This window comes from Marmota monax, unplaced genomic scaffold (genome assembly GCF_021218885.2).
Source record: "Marmota monax isolate L192 unplaced genomic scaffold, Marmota_monax_Labrador192_F-V1.1 WCK01_AAM20220418_F8-fsc02267, whole genome shotgun sequence".
NCBI lineage: Eukaryota > Metazoa > Chordata > Mammalia > Rodentia > Sciuridae > Marmota > Marmota monax.
The window spans coordinates 1-18,867 of record NW_026693521.1 but is presented as its reverse complement, the minus strand read 5'-3'; the positions used below and the strand labels follow the sequence as shown (position 1 = coordinate 18,867).

The 18,867-nt window shown below is 37.7% G+C and overlaps 1 protein-coding gene across 1 annotated transcript; it reads left to right on the top strand.

The window, feature by feature from the left end:
* The first annotated feature begins 1,237 nt into the window (after window positions 1-1,237).
* On the top strand, window positions 1,238-18,811 carry LOC124102267 (transportin-3). The gene is made up of 7 exons (XM_046458495.2): window positions 1,238-2,054; window positions 9,527-9,670; window positions 12,038-12,205; window positions 12,811-12,949; window positions 14,622-14,768; window positions 16,573-16,680; window positions 18,470-18,811. Exons 3-7 carry the CDS (start codon window positions 12,177-12,179, stop codon window positions 18,563-18,565), a joined length of 519 nt encoding a protein of 172 aa, XP_046314451.1. The 5' UTR covers window positions 1,238-2,054; window positions 9,527-9,670; window positions 12,038-12,176; the 3' UTR covers window positions 18,566-18,811.
* Window positions 18,812-18,867: the final 56 nt, after the last annotated feature.

Genomic DNA, 18,867 nt, shown 5'->3' with positions numbered 1-18,867 from the left:
AGGCCCTGTCAGCTAATGGTGCACGTCCATGCCCCAGTTATCCCTGTGCCTGTCTTGCAGGGCAGATGTGTGGTAGCTGAGTCTTTGCAGAGGCAGATGTGGCCTCCCAGTGTGAACCTGTTCTTTCCTCCATGCTCAGTGTCTCAGGGTCTGATTGGAGCTGGAAGGCAGACCTGGGATTTCCAACCTTGTTCTGGTGGGTGCTGCTGTTGGCAATGCTGTTAAAATCTGCCTCAGAGCCTTTGCAGCAACAGCTTTGCATTGCTGTTTTGATGTTTAGCTTTTCCCCCTAGAACTGAAGGGGTTCTGATTCTCTGCTGCTTTTTGGTGGGTTCTGCTATGTTGTGGCCGAAGTTGAGATTTGGATTCCTGGAAGATAGAAGGCTGCTCTGCTCTTGGGTCTTAGGAGAATTTTGTTGTTCTGACTGGTCTAGTCCCCTTAAGGTCTTTAAAATACTCATGTGCTGTCACTGTAACCACCAGTAACCTTATATTGCAATTTACTGTATTAAAAAAATTTCCCCAGTACTTTATGTAATGTGAACATTTCAAGTGGAGTTGAAAAAACTATACCATGAACAACCATTTTGCCCATAGGTACATCGCCCAGTTGATACTTTGCCTTGTCTATATCTGGCAAATGAGATTTAAGGGTTAAGTTGGAATAGTTATAAGAAAACAGTAATCACATAGGGTATTTTGACTTAATTGTTACTGAAAAAATTCTGATAATCTGTTTAAGAAAAATATTTGGTACTGTAAATGCCAAATTTTATAGTCTTGTTCTTTTCTGAGTTATTTTTTTGGTACTGGGTATTGAACCCAGGGGTTCTTTATCACTGATCTATATCTCCACTACTTTAAATTGTTTTCTTATTTCTGATACAGTCTAGATAAGTTGCCCAGGTTGTTCTCAAACTTGTGACCTTTCTGCCTCAGCTTCCTGAGTTGCTGGGATTATGTGTGCACTGCACCTCCTAGTTCCCGCTTGCATTTTTGTTTTTGCTTTAAGATGTCCCCTACTTTGCTTTTTTTTTTTTTTTGCTTCCCAGCAAACCCTCAGGTGCTTTACCATTGAGCTACACCCACAGAGCTATTTTTAAATTCCATTTTGATTGGGGGTGGGGTACTGGGGGTTAAAATCCAGGGGTGCTTAACCACTGAGCAACATCCCCAGCCCTTTATATTTTATATTTGAGACCAGGATTTTCTGAGTTGCTTAGGATCTCCCTATGAGGCTGGCTTTGAGCTTTCAATCCTCCTGCCTCAGCTTCCTGAGCTGCTGGGATTACAGGTATATGCCACTGTGTGTTAGTTGGCAGTGATAACCATCTAGCTAGTGTTGAGGCAGGGCAGTGTTGTGCTGGTTCGATAGATGGGCACTGGGGCATTTGAAGGCAGATGGTAAAGTTACACTAGTAAGTGTAGTCCAGGGCCTTTCCCTTTTTCTGTCTGGGGAATGTGTGGGAGGTCTTTTGCTGTTTCCTGCTGTTCCCCTGAGAGCAGCAGAGCCATGAAGGGGTGTTTCTTAGGGCAGGGACAGTGTGTTCCTGTGAGCCCTTCAGCCTTGCCCAATGCCTGGCCTGGGAATGCAGTAAGGGGGGAGGTAGCTGAAGCTTCCCAAGCGCACCTGTGTCCAGGGAAACAGATACAGAAAGCCTTTTAGCTGCTGGTCAAGTGGCCACCAGCCTCTGCTCAGGGCTCAGTCACCTGTTTTTTTCATTCAGTCTATAATTAGATGATTTCACAGCTTTTTTTCTTTATCTAGAAGGGTCTTTGGGCCCAGGTCTTGAACCAGTTCCCAGACTAGGCCCAGACTGACAAGCTAGTGTCTGATGAACAGAAGTTCTCCCTGTGGGTCAGTAGGTACAGAGGTGATCTTCCTGTCCCCCTCACAGGTCTTACCCTCATGAGCCACCCAACTTTGGCAGTCTTGTCAGTGACCACACATTTTTAATTGCAGGAGTTGTTCTAACAATCTGTTAAAACATGGTGGATTACTATGAAGTTCTAGGCGTGCAGAGACATGCCTCACCCGAGGATATCAAAAAGGCGTAAGTAGATTTATTTCTGAAATGATATATAAGATAATGTGTAAGCATACATTGGTAAGTGGATAGTATAACTGTTACTTATTAAAATGGCTTTTTTTGTTTTTCTTTTGTGATGTTGGGATTGTAACTCAGAACCTCACATGCTAGGCATGTGCTCTGCCACTGCACTATAATCCTAATTCTAAAATGGCTTTTAATGTAATATATCATCAATGAATGCCACAGTTTATTTAATTAATTTTTTTTATATTGGATTAAGCCCAGGTGTGATGTTAAAACCCCCCAACTCCTCCCCACCTTTTTTAAAAAAATATTTTTCAGACGGGGTCTTGTTAAGTTGCTTAGAGCATCATTAAGTTGCTGAGGCTGGCCTTGAACTTGGAGTCTTCCTGCCTCAGTCTTCTGAGTTTCTGGGATTACAAGAATATACCACTGTACCTGGCTAGTTCATGCAATTTTAATACATAAACAATACAGATGAGCATTTGAATTAGATGGCCTTACAGTTTACTTATCAGTAAGGTTGTCTAGTTATTGTTCCTTTGCTTTGGGACTGAATTCCTTATATGCCTGAAGTAGGCTAAAATTGAGAGGCCCCAGGACAAATGGTGCATGCCTGTAATCCCAGTGATTTAAGAGATTGACTTTGAGGCCATCCTCTGCAATTTGGTGAGACCCTGCCTCAAACAGTAGAAATGACTGGCGACAGAGCTCAGGTTGGGGGACTCTCGGGTTAAGTCTCTAATACTACACCTTGCTCCTTGATTTTTCTTTTTTTTTTTTCTTTCCTTTTTTGGACTGAGAATGTGAAAATCTCTCAAACCCTTTGCATTGGACTCAGCGGTGCTTTTGACAGTCACTCTTACGCACCCCTTTCAGGCAGGGTAGGGGCCAGACCTGAAGCCTAACCCATGCCGCTGTTATATTCCTGCTGACCCTCATGAGTTCTGAGAACTCCTTCACTGCCCACTGTGCCTGTGTCTGTGCAAACAGGGCGAGTCCCAGGTTGCATATGGCTCCAAAGGACTCTGGATCCATTCAGTTCATTGAGGTGTTAACTGAGAACAAGACTTTCAAACAACTTTAAAAAAACTCTTCAATATATGATGAAGTCTAAACTTCTAAATGGGAAAAGGGTCCCCCCCCGCCTTTCATTTGGAGCAGAAATAGTCCTTTCAAAACATTGAGCTTGGCACATACCTGTAATCCCAGCGGCTCGGGAAGGCTGAGGCAGGAGGATCGCGAGTTCAAAGCCAGCCTCAACAAAAACGAGGCGCTAAGTAGCTCTGTGAAACTCTGTCTTTAAATAAATAAAATATAAAATAGGGCTGGGGATGTAGCTCAGTGGCCAAGTGCCCCTGAGTTCAAGCCCTGATATACAGCACCTCTCTCCCCCATCAAAAGAAAAAAAAAAGTTGAATTAGGGATGGGAATGTAACCTAGTTGTAGAGAAGATGCTTGGCATGCCTAAGTCCTTTGGTTCCATCCACAGAAGTGCTTCAAACCAGTCAACCAGTTAGGTTAAGATAGCTGTCAGTGTCTCCTGTTTCAGACCCAGCCAAGAGGCTAGCTGGTCGGCACAGCCCACTGAGGAGAGGCCAGGCTGGCCTGGGTACTGTCACTTTGGAGTGTGAGTATCTTGCACATCCTGGATGGGAGGCTGTGGGGTTTTACGCTAGGTCTACACTGTTCTTATATTTGTTTTAGTTAATAGCCACTTTTACAGAGAGACAGAACAGTGGAACAGAGAGATAGTTGAATTCCTTCTTCCCTCCCCCTCCCCCGGGGATTGATCTCAGGGGGACTGAACTCAAGGTGACTGAACCATAGAGTCACATCCCCACCCTTGTTTTGTATTTTACTTAGAGTCAGGGTCTCACTGAATTCCTCAGTGTCTTGCTGAGGAAGTTGGCTTTCTTGTGAATTCCTACCAGAGAGATAGAATAAATCTTAATTTTAAAGTTTCCCACTTACAAAGTAAGAATTTGTTTTAAAACTGCCTTAGCTGTCACTTTTTTTTTTTTCTGGACTTTTGTTGGGATGGGGTAGAATACTGGGATTGAATGCCAAAGTTCTCTACCACTGAGCTACATCCCCAGCTCTTTTATATTTTTATTTAATTAAAAAATTTTACATATTTATTTTTCTTGTTTATGCCTTTGGGGCTTAAACTTTGTCCATAGACTCAATTTTCCTTGACCTCACAAGTGGCGCCTGGGTCTATAACAAGCTAGCCCCAGGGCCTTGTTCCCACTCCTTCCAGGCCTCCAGGGTTCTTTGTAACTCCCAGCCTTGCTTTGTGCATGCTGGGCAGGGACTATCCTCTGAACTAAGCTTGTCCTTTCTTGCAGCCATGCTTTCTGGTTTTGGTTCTCTGCCATACTGTTTGGCCTTGGCTCCTCCTGTGACCCGCCTTTCAGGCTTGATCTTCATTCCCCAGCCATGACTCCTGATGTGGCCATGTGGAAGCAAGGAATCCTTTCTGCCAGCAGAATGGTGCTTGGTTCTTGTCCCACCCCAAGGACTTATCCTGCCCCAGCTACCCTATGCAAGAGGACTAATCCCTAGTTAGCTACCATCACCCTCTAGCAGGTCCCCTTCTCCGTGTGATCCCGTTCCAAAACCCAGTGACATCCCTGCTAAAGGAAAGTGGGATGTTCTCCTGGGCATCCTAACAGGGAGTTAATTGTTTTTATTTTTGAGACAGAGTTTCTCTAAGTTGCTGAGTCTGGCCTTGAAATTATAATTCTCCTGCCTTTGTCTCCCAAGTTGCTGGGATTATAGGTGTGTGCCACCATGCCCAAGTTGGCTTTCTTTTGGAAGTATTGCGGACTTATGGACTGTTGTTGATTTGAACCATAATACTTAAGAAGTAAAGTGAATTCTAAAGGATATAGAAATATAATATAGCCCTAGGGCTGAGATAGAGCTTCCAGATAAGTAGAATCACCCTCTACTTCCCAAGGTTAAGGTCCAGACCTTCTTGGAGATGGCATGTGGTTTAAAAGTCACTGGTGATATATGCTGCTGGAAATCTGTTCTTTAGTATTTTCTAGAAATCTGAGAAAGTTTTTCAGGTATTTTTCTTTTTGTTTTCCTTTTTCTTTTTTTTTTGGTATGGTGTTGGGGATCAAACCCAGGACCTCTCATATGCTAGGCAAGCTCTCTACCACTGAGCAAAATCCCACCCCTGTTTTCAGGTTTCTCATCAGATAGTTTTGCGATCTTGTTGGAAGCACTCTGCTACAAAACTGTCTTGAGTGTGGGAATATCATGGGAATCCCCTAGCCATTGTGCCCTGAGAACACTGGAAAAACTTGAGAGCTACAGGAATCTGTCTAGTGCTGGAAAAGTTGTTCATTACCCTGGATCCAGAAGAGCTGTGCTATAAAACCATTGGTGAAGCCAGTATGTGGCACATGCCTGTAATACCAGCTACTCAGAAGGAGACAGGAGGATTACAAGTTCAAGGCTATTCTGGACAACCTTAGCAAGAGCCTGTCTCAAGAAAATAAGAAGAGCTGGGGATGTAACTCAGTTTAAAGTAGCCCTGTTTCAAGTCCCAGTACCAATAAAACAAGACAAAAAAAACCAAAATACATTGGTGAGGATAGAGGAGAACCCTGGAGAAAGATTTTGACCAATGTACTGCAAAAACTAGGTCCCAGAGAAGCTAGAGGTCTCTTGCTGGAGAAACTGTACTGTGCAGAAGGTTATACATTTGGACCAGAAGCAAAACACTGTTTTCTTCCTGGATTGTCTCACCATGTCCTCTTCAAAGATGCATATTAGCTGTTTTATAATTCTCTTGGAATGTAAATTTTTCTTTTGTAGGTATCTGTCCCCTGGAACTTGCTGAGGTTTAACCCTAGTTATGGGTCTAGTGGCAATAGGAATGTTAGTGTCAGATCTTAAGGAGAATGGGCATCTATTGTCAAGACACTGGCTCAGGTGATGCTATCAGACTGAGGAGGGTTAGTCTCTACAGATACTAGAGTAGGCTTTTTCTGCCGGAAGGAGAGACTCAGTGACTTAGGAGTTTGAAATTATCAGTTTCTTTTGAGTCCAACCATATGTCTCCATTTCAAGTTTCAGAATCTTGTTCTTTACCAATCATTTTCCTATCCTGGACATGAGGGATTTGGTGAGACAGAATTCAGCTGTTGTTTGTATACAGTAAGCCACACAACTAAGTTTTGTAGATGAGTTTCAGTGGTATCAGCCCTGTAGCTACAAGAAAACTGCTTTTTAGAGCTATCATGGAAGCTTCTCAGACTGTGAGTTGAGCTGTGATTTAATGAACCTGACCTTGTCATTTTTTTTTTTTTGTAAGCATTCAAATGATCTTAAAAGAATCTAGCCACATCACAGTCCTTTATATCAACATTACTGCCACAGTGGTGAACTGTCCAGTCAATTGGACTCCCAAGGGCACATGCTTCACGTGGTACTTCGTCATATTCAACCTTGGTTAATTGTGATGTGGTCTGAAAAACATATTGCTCTTGGTTATCATATTCTTTCATGTAGCTTTTCATATTATAAAAACCCAGAGCATGAATTGCCCAAAGTGGCAATTCAATAAAACTTTTCCCATTCAGTTACTCCCATATTCTCCTTTAATGGTTATATTTCATCCTGTTTCTTGTTAGTACTGTATTTTTATGATTTATGTGACCCATTTCTAAGCAGGGTGTTAACTTTTTTTCTCTTTTCCTTCCTTTTTTTTTTATTTTTCCAAAAATGGGGTCTCGCCTAGTTGCTCAAGCTGGCCCAGAACTCCTGGGTCAAGTGATCCTTCTGCATGATCCTTCTGCCAGAGCTTAGTCAGTAGTTAGGATTACAGGCATATCCCACCATACCTGGCAGTATTTAAGGTTTTCATATTACTCTTCTTGCTCTTACTGCTGAACTAAGCCTAGCCTTTAATATTTTTCTTTTTCCATTCTCTATTTTGTTAATCCAAGATGTCAATTCTTATTTACCCCTGCTATATTTTTATTGATGAATTGTTCTGGACTCTGTGTGGCACTTGTCTTGCAGGTTTTGAGGCCTCATTTTCTTTCTTTTTTTTTTTTGGTAGTGCTGGGGATTGAACCCAGGGCTTTGTGCATGTGAGGCAAGGACTCTACCAACTGAGCTATATCCCCAGCCCCAGGCCTCATTTTAAAAGACAGTGTTTAGTAACATAGTACTCAAGAAAGTGAAAACCTCTTAGTTGGTATGTGTATTTAATTTAATTAGCAGAATTTCTTTCTTTATAAAGCAAATAGTCTTACATGTAAGACTCAGAATTCATGTACAGCAAGCCTTCCTTTTCTAAATAGGGGTGCCTTATTAAAACCCAAAGTCATTCAGGAAGCATAAAGGCGTAGCAGTTGCGTAATGAGTTTATATCAAGGGCTTTAAAGATTCAGAAGGAAGAGACTGTGTGTATTGCTATATATAAGTGCTAAAAGAGGAATCTCTCAGTGCCTCCAGTTCATGTTAAGGAAATTTAGTTACTCATATTATTTCTACTTTCAGCCTTGAATCATATTAAAATAAGTGCCTAGTATAGGAATTCTTTTCAGGTGTATTTATTAGTTTACTGAAATATGTTAGTATTTTAATCCTTTCTAAAAACCTTAAGGCATTTTAGTGTCCCAAGTCTGCATTAATTTAATTTTTAAAAATAAGCAAACTGTGCTTAAAGCTAGCAAAATAATAATTTTAAAGGATGATGGATGATTCTGTTTCCCTGTGCTCTTTTAATATTTCCTGGCACTCTTTGGTAATATACTATTTACTATCATTATATACTAGTATATAATAATATTCTGTGCAAGGTCATTGATGTAGTCTTACATTTAAATGTCTTTGAAATGTAGGAAGTCCTGGATTAGTAGTAGGATATTCTGTACATACAAGCAAATAGAGAAATTTGGGAGGTAGCAAGAGTGTTGAAGTTAAAATCATAGACTTTGAAACTAGACTTCTTAACTTTGAGTCCTATCTATGCTGTATCATATTGAGCAAGTTACTTACCTCCTCTGCTTCAGTTTTTTAATCTATATATTTAGGATATAGTATCTATTTCACTTTGTGGGGATTGAGTTAATAATACTTGTAAAGCTCTTAAAACTACATGGCACACTGTGACGTCTCAGTAAATTTAATTAGCGAATTTCTTTCTTTACAAAGCAAATAGTCTTACCCCTTAATAAACATTAGTTATGATGGTCTCCCTTTTCATTATAATGTTCCTCTTCCCCTAAAATGTAACGGCCAGGAAGAGGCAGAAAAATAGAAGGAAGCAAGTATATTCATATACTTGTACGTCCTTTCTTTCTGTCTTCTTAGTAGAAAAGTTTGGTTTAAATTTTTTTTTTTAGTTCTTTAGATCTAAATATCTTAGGTAGTATTATGTGGAAAGGAACGTGGTGTATAGTCATATCTAAACCCATCACTTCTCTTCATCTTTGCATGCAACCTAGCACTTCTTTGGAGGACAGTGATAAAAACAGTCATCTCTGGTGTACCTTGTGAGATAGATAAAGCTCTGAATCTGGAGGATTTTCCTGTATAGTTTATATCTACAGTGTAAATATGAATACCAGAATTTTATTCTTTAGATTGTGGTTGCCATAAACTTACTTGAATCATCTCTCTCTCTCTCTCTCTCTCTCCTTTTAATTCAAACTAATTAAGAAGCATGTAATCATTATTGCTCGATAATGCATACAGGGCTATTTGGAAGTACATGCACCAGAATTGAGGTCTGGTTTGATAGCGTGTTATGGGATTCTACTGTCCCATAGCAAGGAAAGGACACAGTGCCTTTGCCTTGTGCATTCGGAACCCCACTGCAGTTTTGTTGTTTCAACTTACTGCTGGCCAAAGCTTTCTTGAAACATTCTTCATCTAGAAAAAGTTGCATTACACTTTACTTTGGTAAAAATATATACCCCAAGAATGGGTTGCTAAGAAAAAAACAGTGGTAAGTTTTGGTCTGACTTCTGTTGCATCTGTTTTACATATAGTAATGTCACTTTCTGTGGAATGACATATTTATTAGAATATTCAGGTGCTGAAGCATTGGCTTTTCATGTAGGAATATACAGTGGTATGCCTCGTTCATTTGTTCTATGAAAGTTGGGTATGTAGATAGCTAAATGTTACTTTAAAAACAATTATTTATAAAACTACATTAATGGAGAAGTGGGAACTTAGAAACTTACTAAGTTATTTTTGAAAGAGCTCTGTTTTTGAAATATGTCTGTGATCTCTTTGTATCTCAATTTCCCATTGAGAAACAGGAGGCAATAGTACCTTCCTTTAGAATTTTAACGGGGAATAAATGGCTTAGTGGTGTTAAGAACTGTGGTACACACTACGTACTTTCAACTGTTAGCATTTTTATTGTCCTTATCATTGTCCTTTTAAGATGATCAACATTATTTCTTTTAACTTTTTTTTTCCCTTCTATTCAGATGACTTGTGTAGAAAAAGCAGGAACAGATGAGAAAATGCTTATGAAGGTCTTTCGCTGTTTGGGAAGTTGGTTTAACTTGGGAGTTTTGGACAGTAACTTCATGGCTAACAATAAGTTACTAGCCCTTCTTTTTGAGGTTTTGGTAAGTAAGAGCTTTGCTTATCATAGTATTCCTAACACATTTACTTTTTTAAAAAAAATATTTATTTTTTAGTTTTAGGTGGACACAATATTTTTATGTGATGCTGAGGATCGAACCCAGTGCCTCACGCATGCCAGGCGAGCGTGCTACCCTTGAGCCACATCCCCAGCCCCTACCACATTTACTTTTAATAATCTAGGACATAATGTGTTTTTAAATTTCTGCACAGTGACTGGAATGTATATTTTAGGAAAGTGGCAGTGTCCTTTCCTTGCTATCAAGTACCAAATTGATGGTATCATTTTTAACTCAGAATTTAGGGTAGAATAAAGTAAAATAGCATATTTTTAATAATGGTCACAGTGTCTTTGACATTACCATGACATAATTACTTGTATATCAAATATTTTGGAAAAAAAAAAAAAAAAAAAACGAGAGGACCTAAAAAATCATCCTTAGTTTTGCATCCAGAGATGATTGTAGATCAGAGTATTATCTTGAGATAGTTTATTTTTAAAAGTTCCTAGGGTGGAAGAAAGGGGCATGGGAATGGAAAAGACAGTAGACTGAATTAGACATAACTTTCCTATGTTCACATATGAAAACACGACCAGTGTAAATCTACACTATGTACAACCACAAAAAATAGGAAGTTATACTCCATGCATATATGATATGTCAAAATACAGTCTACTGTCATGTATAACGAAAAAGAACAAATTTTTTAAAAAAACAAGTTTCTAAATATAAACCAGGCATGGTGGCCCACATCTTAATCCTGGCTACTCAGGAAACTAAGGCAGGAGGGTCACAATTTCAAGGCAAACTTGAGCAACTGAATGAAGCCTTGTCTCAAAATAAAATAAAAGAAAAAACAAAAACTAAGCAAAAAACCCACATAAGTTTGATTACCTATGAATGGAGGAAAGTCTCGAGTATATACACTTCAGACTTAATAGTGGTGACTTCTGGGAATTGGGATCTGGGTAAGAAAGAAGTTCAGTAGTATGTAAGGATTATATTATCTACTCTACTGATCTCATGTCAGGACTCCACTGCCACTTAAATTGAGAGTATTTCCATAGTTGAGGGTCAAATATATTCTCATTTTTTACATTCATTGAATGGTTGAAAATCATGCCACATTTTAGTTTGCTTTATATTTATAAGTTACACAGCTTTCTTGTGTAACTTCCCTCTGTAGTTCTTTTTTTTTAAGTTATTTAAAGATAAAAAGAATAAATTTGAGTATATATCTCAAAAGAATAAATTTGAGTATGTATCTAACTTTTAAAACATGGTTATATAATATCTTTGAACCACCATTTTTTTTTTTTTGAGAGAGAGAATTTTTTTTTTTTTTTTAATATTTATTTTTTAGTTTTTGGCGAACACAACATCTTTGTTTGTATGTGGTGCTGAGGATTGAACCCGGGCCGCACGCATACCAGGCGAGCGCACTACCGCTTGAGCCACATCCCCAGCCCCCACCATTCGGTTTCAAGAATAGGGTAATGAATAGTTTGCATCTTGTTGCTCTCCTAACACTGCTTATGTAGCATTTTTCCCTCCTGGTGATTCTAAGTTTCCTGGTTTTTGTTATTCAAGAAAAACTAATATGCCTTCATTACATTTTTCCAGCCTCTCATCTGTACTCTCTTTAAGTAGGAGCCTTGCATCGTCCCTTCTTGTACCTTCTGAACTATACTAATTTGTATCAGTTGTTCTTTAGATCAGCCTCCCAATGGTCATCCTTGGGTTTCCCTTTTCTATGCTTTCTAGGTTGAATAAAGTAGTTTTTGAACCTACTCAATGAATTCCTCAGAAAAGATGCACAGAAAGTGAAATCAGAATTTCTGCATGCCCAAGAAATATTTTTATTTTGTTTTCATACTTTGGCTAAGTATAGAATTCTAGATTCAATATATTTTCCTTCAGAATTTTAGAAGCCTTGCTCTCGTTTTCTAACATGCATCATTGTTAATGAGAAGTTAGAGGACTCTATGATTTTTGATCATAAGTTACCTCCTCCTTTCATCCCAATAAGTTTGAAGAACTGTTATTTAACTTTGGTATTCTGATTTCACAGTGATATGTTTGGAAGTTGTTGAGCCCTTTCATTTTACTTAGTACTTGAATATCAGAAAGAGTATGGAAAAGATTTCCAGAGATAATAATAGGGCTAATAATAGACAACATGATGATAATAATAATAGACAACATGATGTTGTCTTATACAAGGCAGTGACTACTAGGCTATTAGATATTTAAAGTACATAACATGTTCAGAAGAAGCTATAATTGTTTTCCTATTACTTGTATTAAAATGATCATACTTCTTACTTTGCTGTTCCTGCTATCTTCCAGCAACAGGATAAGACCTCATCTAACCTACATGAAGCTGCTTCAGACTGTGTGTGCTCAGCTCTTTATGCCATTGAGAATGTGGAAACTACCTTGCCATTAGCAATGTCAGGGAGTCCTGACATTGGAGACTGCCTATCATATGGCTGTGGCACGTGAAGATTTAGACAAGTGAGTAATTATTTAAGATTGGAGCTCTGAATTTTTTAAAAGTCTGATCTTTTATTTTTTACTTTTGTGGTGCTAGGGATTGAACCTAGAGCCTCACACAGGAGAAGTACTCTATATTTAAGCTACATCCCTAGCACATTATGTTACTTTTTATTATTCATCTATTGTTTATGATTCTTAGTGGCTCTGTGTAAATATTAAAGTAGTGCATCCTAAAGATACTTTGATTCTCATGCAAACTTAGAAGTGGCAAGTTGGATGCAGAAGAAGTTGTATAATTACCAATTATGCAAAGTTTTTGCACAAAAGGAAAGGCTATAAAAATTAGGGAAAAGACTTTAAAATATCAAGTGTAACTTTTAAAAATGTTTTAGTAATTGAGAATTTGACTTATTCCTTGCTTATCTGTGGAGAAGTGGACAGTCTAAGTAAAGGTATCTACAATAGAGATTGTGATACAGCATAGCAAAGAATCACTATATGTGTCTTAAGCTGAGGACTATGAGAGAGAGAGAGAGAGAGAGAGAGTGTGTGTGTGTGTGTGTGTGTGTGTAAACAATAACCAGATTTCTGACTTGCTACTCTCATTCTTTTTTCTTCTACAGAGTTCTGAATTACTGCCGTATTTTCACTGAACTATGTGAAACTTTTCTTGAAAAAATTGTTTGTACTCCAGGCCAAGGTCTTGGGGACCTGCGAACTCTGGAATTGCTTCTTATTTGTGCAGGGCATCCTCAGTATGAGGTAATGTCTTTAATATGCTAAGACCATCATCTCCAAGTTGTGTATTGCATGTTGTTTATATTCCAAGGCCTCATCCCTCACCTTGTTTTCTTGAGAAATTATATTCTTATTTTTAATTAATGTGATATGGGAGTTCCCTCTGTATTGAAATTTTTCAAAAATTGAGTTTCTACTTTATATCCTTTTCCATTTTTTTTAACCTGGTTTGCTGGATTGTCTGTTGTAGGTCCCTCAAAAAACCTATTAGAAAAGCTTATTGCTTTTTCACTGAGTCCCCTTTTCAGCTGTGTTGATTCTCTAGAGCTTTGCAGTTTAAAACTACATTGTTCATCAGCTTTCCATTAGTGTAACAAAATACTTGAATAATCAACTTTTTAAAAGAGGAAAGGTTTATTTTAGCTCACAGTTTCAGATGTTTTAGTCCATGTTTTGTTGGCCCTATTGCTTTGGGGCCTGTGGCCCGGCAGTAGTAAATCATGGCTGTAAGTGCATGGCCAACAAATCCCAGCTGTGTGCAAAAGAGGAAGAGGAGGGCTAGGGTCTCTACCTCTAGGGGCATGTCCTCAGTTACCCAACTTCTTTCATTGGACCCTTCCTCCTAAAGGTTCCACCACCTCCCAGTAATGTTATGGAATGGATGGAGACCAAACTTTCATCACATAAATCTTTGGGAGACCTTCAAGATCAAACTATAACATATACTGAATCCTAACTGAATCTCCACAAATCTTCACATGTCAGATTTTTCTCCACATGAGGGATGTGAATGAGAAAGGGATTGAAAAGGCTATCTTTAAGACATTTGCCTTGCCGTTTGGTGAGGATGGGGTGATAACTAGAATCAAATCCAGGAACATGATGCCACTGAGCTATAGCCCCAACCCTTTTTATTTTATTTTGAAACTGGGTCTTGCTGAGTTGTCCTGCCCTAGTCTCCTGAGTGGCTAGGATTATAGATGTGTACCACTGCACCTGGCAATACCCTGCTCTCTTAAATTTGGAGGTTAAAACATTTTTCTTCATTTACCTCCTCTTTATAGTATAAGAAATGTGAAAAAAGTGCTTCCAAGTTGGATATTGTTTTGAGTGTCTCTATCTTGGATTCTTGATGGGAAAAGAATGGTAGGGCTGCCTCTTAATTGTGATTACTTGTAGGCAAAGCACGTTTGTGAATCTCCATGCTTTTTCTTTTATTACATAAGAGAAGTTTATTTGTTTTGTATAATTTCATGAGGACAACTAGATTTGAATGAAACCCAAATTATCATTTTGGGGAGAAGTGTAGCACCTCACATATAATGACAGGAGGCTGACTCAGTTATGTTCAAGGAATTAACATGGTTTGGCGGTAAGAAATGTTCTAATCTCAAAAATATATTGAAGTGATTTTATAGTTTGGGAAAAATACTTTTAAAAGCACTTCATCTCAGTATCTATTTCTCTAAATTCAGAATCCAATATAACTTTAGAAGCAGTTATCCCAGGAGTAAATAGGAAAATGTAATCTAATCATTCTAAATGTAGGTGGACATATTTGAGGTCTAGAGAAAACGGGGACTCATTAACTGGTCCTCAGGTAAATCTTTCTTATGTGGCCTTAGAAATAATAAAACTGACTGAATCTATTTCTTTGCCATTCAAATAAGTAATCTTTTCTCTTGTAATCTGACAGGTAGTAGAAATTTCCTTTAACTTTTGGTACCGACTAGGGGAGCATTTGTACAAAACTAACGATGAAGTTATTCATGGCATCTTCAAAGCTTACATTCAGAGGCTGCTTCATGCCTTGGCTCGACACTGCCAGCTAGAACCGGACCATGTAAGTTTCCTTCTCTACTTCTTCATATCTTAATTTTCTCCTCTTTTCAGTGCTAATTTGGAAAGAAACTGAAAAGATAGAGAATAGAGCTGATAGAATCTTCTGATTTTTGTCACTTTAGGTTACAGTGACAAAGTCAGTAGCAATATTAATAAAGACAAATTAGGCTTATGTTCACAAATATTGCTCTTGCTGAGACAGTAATTCTTTTCCAAGGATTTATCTTTAAAAAATCCTTCAGAAGAAACACTTTTATGTACAAAATATTATCTGTAAAGGTAGAAAATGATAAATCATGAATAACAGTATAAGAAGAGTGACATAAATCATAGCAAATTGATGGAACATTGTAAAATAATGATTACCGAAAAACAGTATGGTATGCTAAGAAAAAAAAAATCAGAATGAGGAGCTTTATACTGTTTTTTAATAGTATAAAATGTGTGCTTAGATTAACAGAAAAGGGAAATATTTGTGAAGGTATTGGACATTTCATGACTTCTCCCCAGATACATACTTTTATTTATATTATTTATACTGACTTTATAATTTAAGAGAAAATATAGAAATAATATATTAGCATATAAGAAAACATACTAGAAATATTACCAAATAGTTCGTTGGAAAACTCTTGAGCCTTTTTTCTTAGTCTCTCCCAAATTTTGCCTCATTTATTTCATTTGTTTGGTTGATCATTTTAATCTAGGACCTGGAGTAAATTTAATTGATTACCATTAAATTAGACATGGTATTTTTTCTTTCTTTTTCTGGGGGGGGGGGGGCGGGGGGGGTTTGCTAGGGATTGAACCTAGGGCCTTGTACATGCTAGGCGAATGCTCTTGTCACTGACCTACATCCCCAATCTGAATAGTATCTCCATAGAACTTTACTGATGACCTTGTTTTATGATGTTCAGATTTTTTTTTTTAAACCAAGGAATCTTATCTTTACATTTTACTTGGGAGACTGATATGTAAATAAAAAGCAGGGCTTCTGTGGTTTAAATGGTCTTTCTGTTTGATCCTCTTCCCTTTGCTAGTTCAGTGGCACCATTTCCCTTGCAGATATTTTCTTCTAATTGTAACTATACAGTGTTTTATAATGTTATCCATTATTTCATCTGAGACAGCCATCATTTCTTCATCATTCCTCAACCTTAATTTCTTTATATTAATGCAAGGAGGTTGAATGAGACCAACAATTCTTATAGAACTAAGGAATTTTTTCAGGTTTTCATGGCCCAAGATTCTTATACCATGCCCTTAACCATCTCAAAATTATAAATTAATTGGTAACCCTTTATTTACTTATAGAAGTTTGTTTGGATAGGAAGCATTTAAAGTCTAAAATTCTATTTTCTTTGGGAAGTTATTATGATAATGGTTGATTTTGGGAGATTTTGAACACTGAAGCTGTAATGACTTGTTCAGTGCTTAAGCGCTGACGTTCCAGGAGTAGGCTTATAACTCTTTAAATTTATCACTTCTTCCTAGTCACTTCTGATCACCCCCACCCCTACTCACATTCTTTTTAAAGCAAAACAAAGTGTGTCTTGGGAATACAAAACACACATACACACATAAATGGAAGAATTTCTTCAAGTAAGGGTAGGGGATAAGTTATGTTGTCTTACCTTCCCTAACAATTTGGGAGACTCTCTGTAGTAAAATACCCTTGTGATTTAGGCAACTTTGGTTCACTGGCACTTGACTGCTTAATGTCTTTTTCTTCTCTATTGATTTTATAGACATCATTGAAAGCCTCAGTGAGTTTAAAATAAATGCTGCCTGATTTGAAATTTCAGGAGGGGGTTCCTGAGGAAACTGATGACTTTGGCGAGTTTCGGATGCGGGTATCAGACCTGGTGAAAGATTTGATTTTCTTGATTGGGTCTATGGAGTGTTTTGCTCAGGTAAGCCTGTTTGGAGATTCTTGAGTCAATTTTACTGATCACCTTAATTGTTTCCACTTCTGTGTCTTCTGTTAATGTTCCATCATATTTCTTCAAGCTTAATGGCTAAATGGAATAGTAGTTATACAGGTGCCTAGCACATTGCCTGGCATATTTAAGCTATGTTTATTTAGTATCTAACAAGGGAACTGCAGTCTGTGGATAATTCAGTTATGGATTACTCTGTTACTCTGGCTAATAAGAGCTATTCCACTTGTGCAGCTAGAATGGAAGATCACAGATAAGCATTAAAGCTTCCAGGATACGTATACGGAATTTGGACTATGTACCAACTCCTGGCAACTCTTTTAGTTATTTGGCATTTCCTTTGTCCACACTTAAGGTTAGGTTTCCTGTGCAGCTTCATCCCAGAGGATGACTATAGTAGAGTAGAAGATTCATAGTCCTGTGGTTTTCCTGACAGTGAGTAACATTTTATCTCATAAGGTTACAATGATCATCATTCCACATCACTTAACATTAGCATAATTTCAGGTGGTTTTCATATTTCTGGTTCATACTCTAATGATCTCTGAAGTTTTAGTTTGGATCCTTTGCTATATAGCAATACCAAACTAACCTAAAGGAATTTTGTAGGGAAGGTAACTCAGTCACTTTGTATGTATTTGACCATAATCTGATCTAGGAAGTGTTAATAAACTTATAACTATTTTCATTACAAACATGGTTTTTGATTCAACTATGAAGGGTTAGAGATTTCTTAGGAAGTTTAGTGAGATCCCTAGACTCTAGGCAGAAGACTTGGGTACAGATTTTAGCTCTTTCCTCACTGGCTGTGGTTAATTTATTTTAATTAATCATGTTGCCAGGATGTGCTCTGTGGAATAACAGTCTATGAGATGTTTTGTTATGTTTGAGGGAGGAGGAAAGGAGTTAAATTAAGTAAAATTGGGAAATGATCTAAAATAGTATATATATATATATATATATTTTGGGGGGGGGTACTGGGGGTTGAACATGGGGGTGGGGGTGCTTTATCACTGAGCCATATCCCTAGCCCTTTGTATTTTTTGAGATAAGCCTTTGCTATGTTGCTGAGGGCAGCCTTGAATCCCTGCCTTAGCCTGGGATTACAGGTGTATGCTAATATAGTATATTAAAGCCTCTCTAAGGTCAGACAAGAGAGTTGTTTAATTTTGTCTTTCCTGGTAGTATCTGTTATTTGACCATAGAAGTCTTACTTAGATTAATGTCTAGTCACATTCCATAGGTGACTATTACCTGGAAAATTCTGGACCAGAACATCTCTGATTCCTTCTTAAAAATATTCTTCTTAGATATGGTATTGCAATAGATCCTTCTAACTAGGTGCTTTTACAGGAGTTTAGCCTCTATTAATAGTGTTGGTGCAAATAGTTAAAATAGTAGAAAGGTACAGCCAATATACATGCAGAAGATTTATATTGTATCTCCATTTTGAGTGTGTATGTATTTATCAATTATCAAGACCAAAAAAAAGACACTAATATAATATGTTTTGTTTTTCCCATTATACTCATTTTCTGAAGTCTTGATAAATTCTTGTAGGGGGTATAAATGGGTGTATTTCAAATATTAAAATAACAGTTTTAATTAGTGAGAATGTGAAAAATAAAAATATTCATGCCTGGCTGTGAGAGATAATTAAATTTAGAAACAAGGAGCTGGATTTCTTTTAACTAACAATGTTTTTTGTTTTGGTATTCTGTTTTCCTCTTAATGGATCCACAATCCACCTCTTCTTCTCTAGTTATATTCTACTCTGAAAGAAGGCAACCCACCCTGGGAGGTGACAGAAGCGGTTCTCTTTATCATGGCTGCTATAGCAAAGAGTGTTGATCCGTGAGTGTCTAATAAGTCTTTTGCTGGGAATTGTGAATATCAAGAGGAAGGAAAATTACACATTTTTTCTCCTATTTGGTATATGTTTGGAAACTCTTAGAACTTTTTACCTTCTATAGTGTTTTCTAGTGTTCTGACTAGTCCAGGATGGCCTGCGTTTCTGTTGCCATGTTTTAACCACACTTTCTAGAGGTAAAATTATTTTACTTTTGATGCTAGGAATAGAATGCTGATTTATTTTTTCCAACCGTGGCACCTTTCCAAAAGTAGGTATAGATCAATAATTCATTAGACTATTAAATTGTT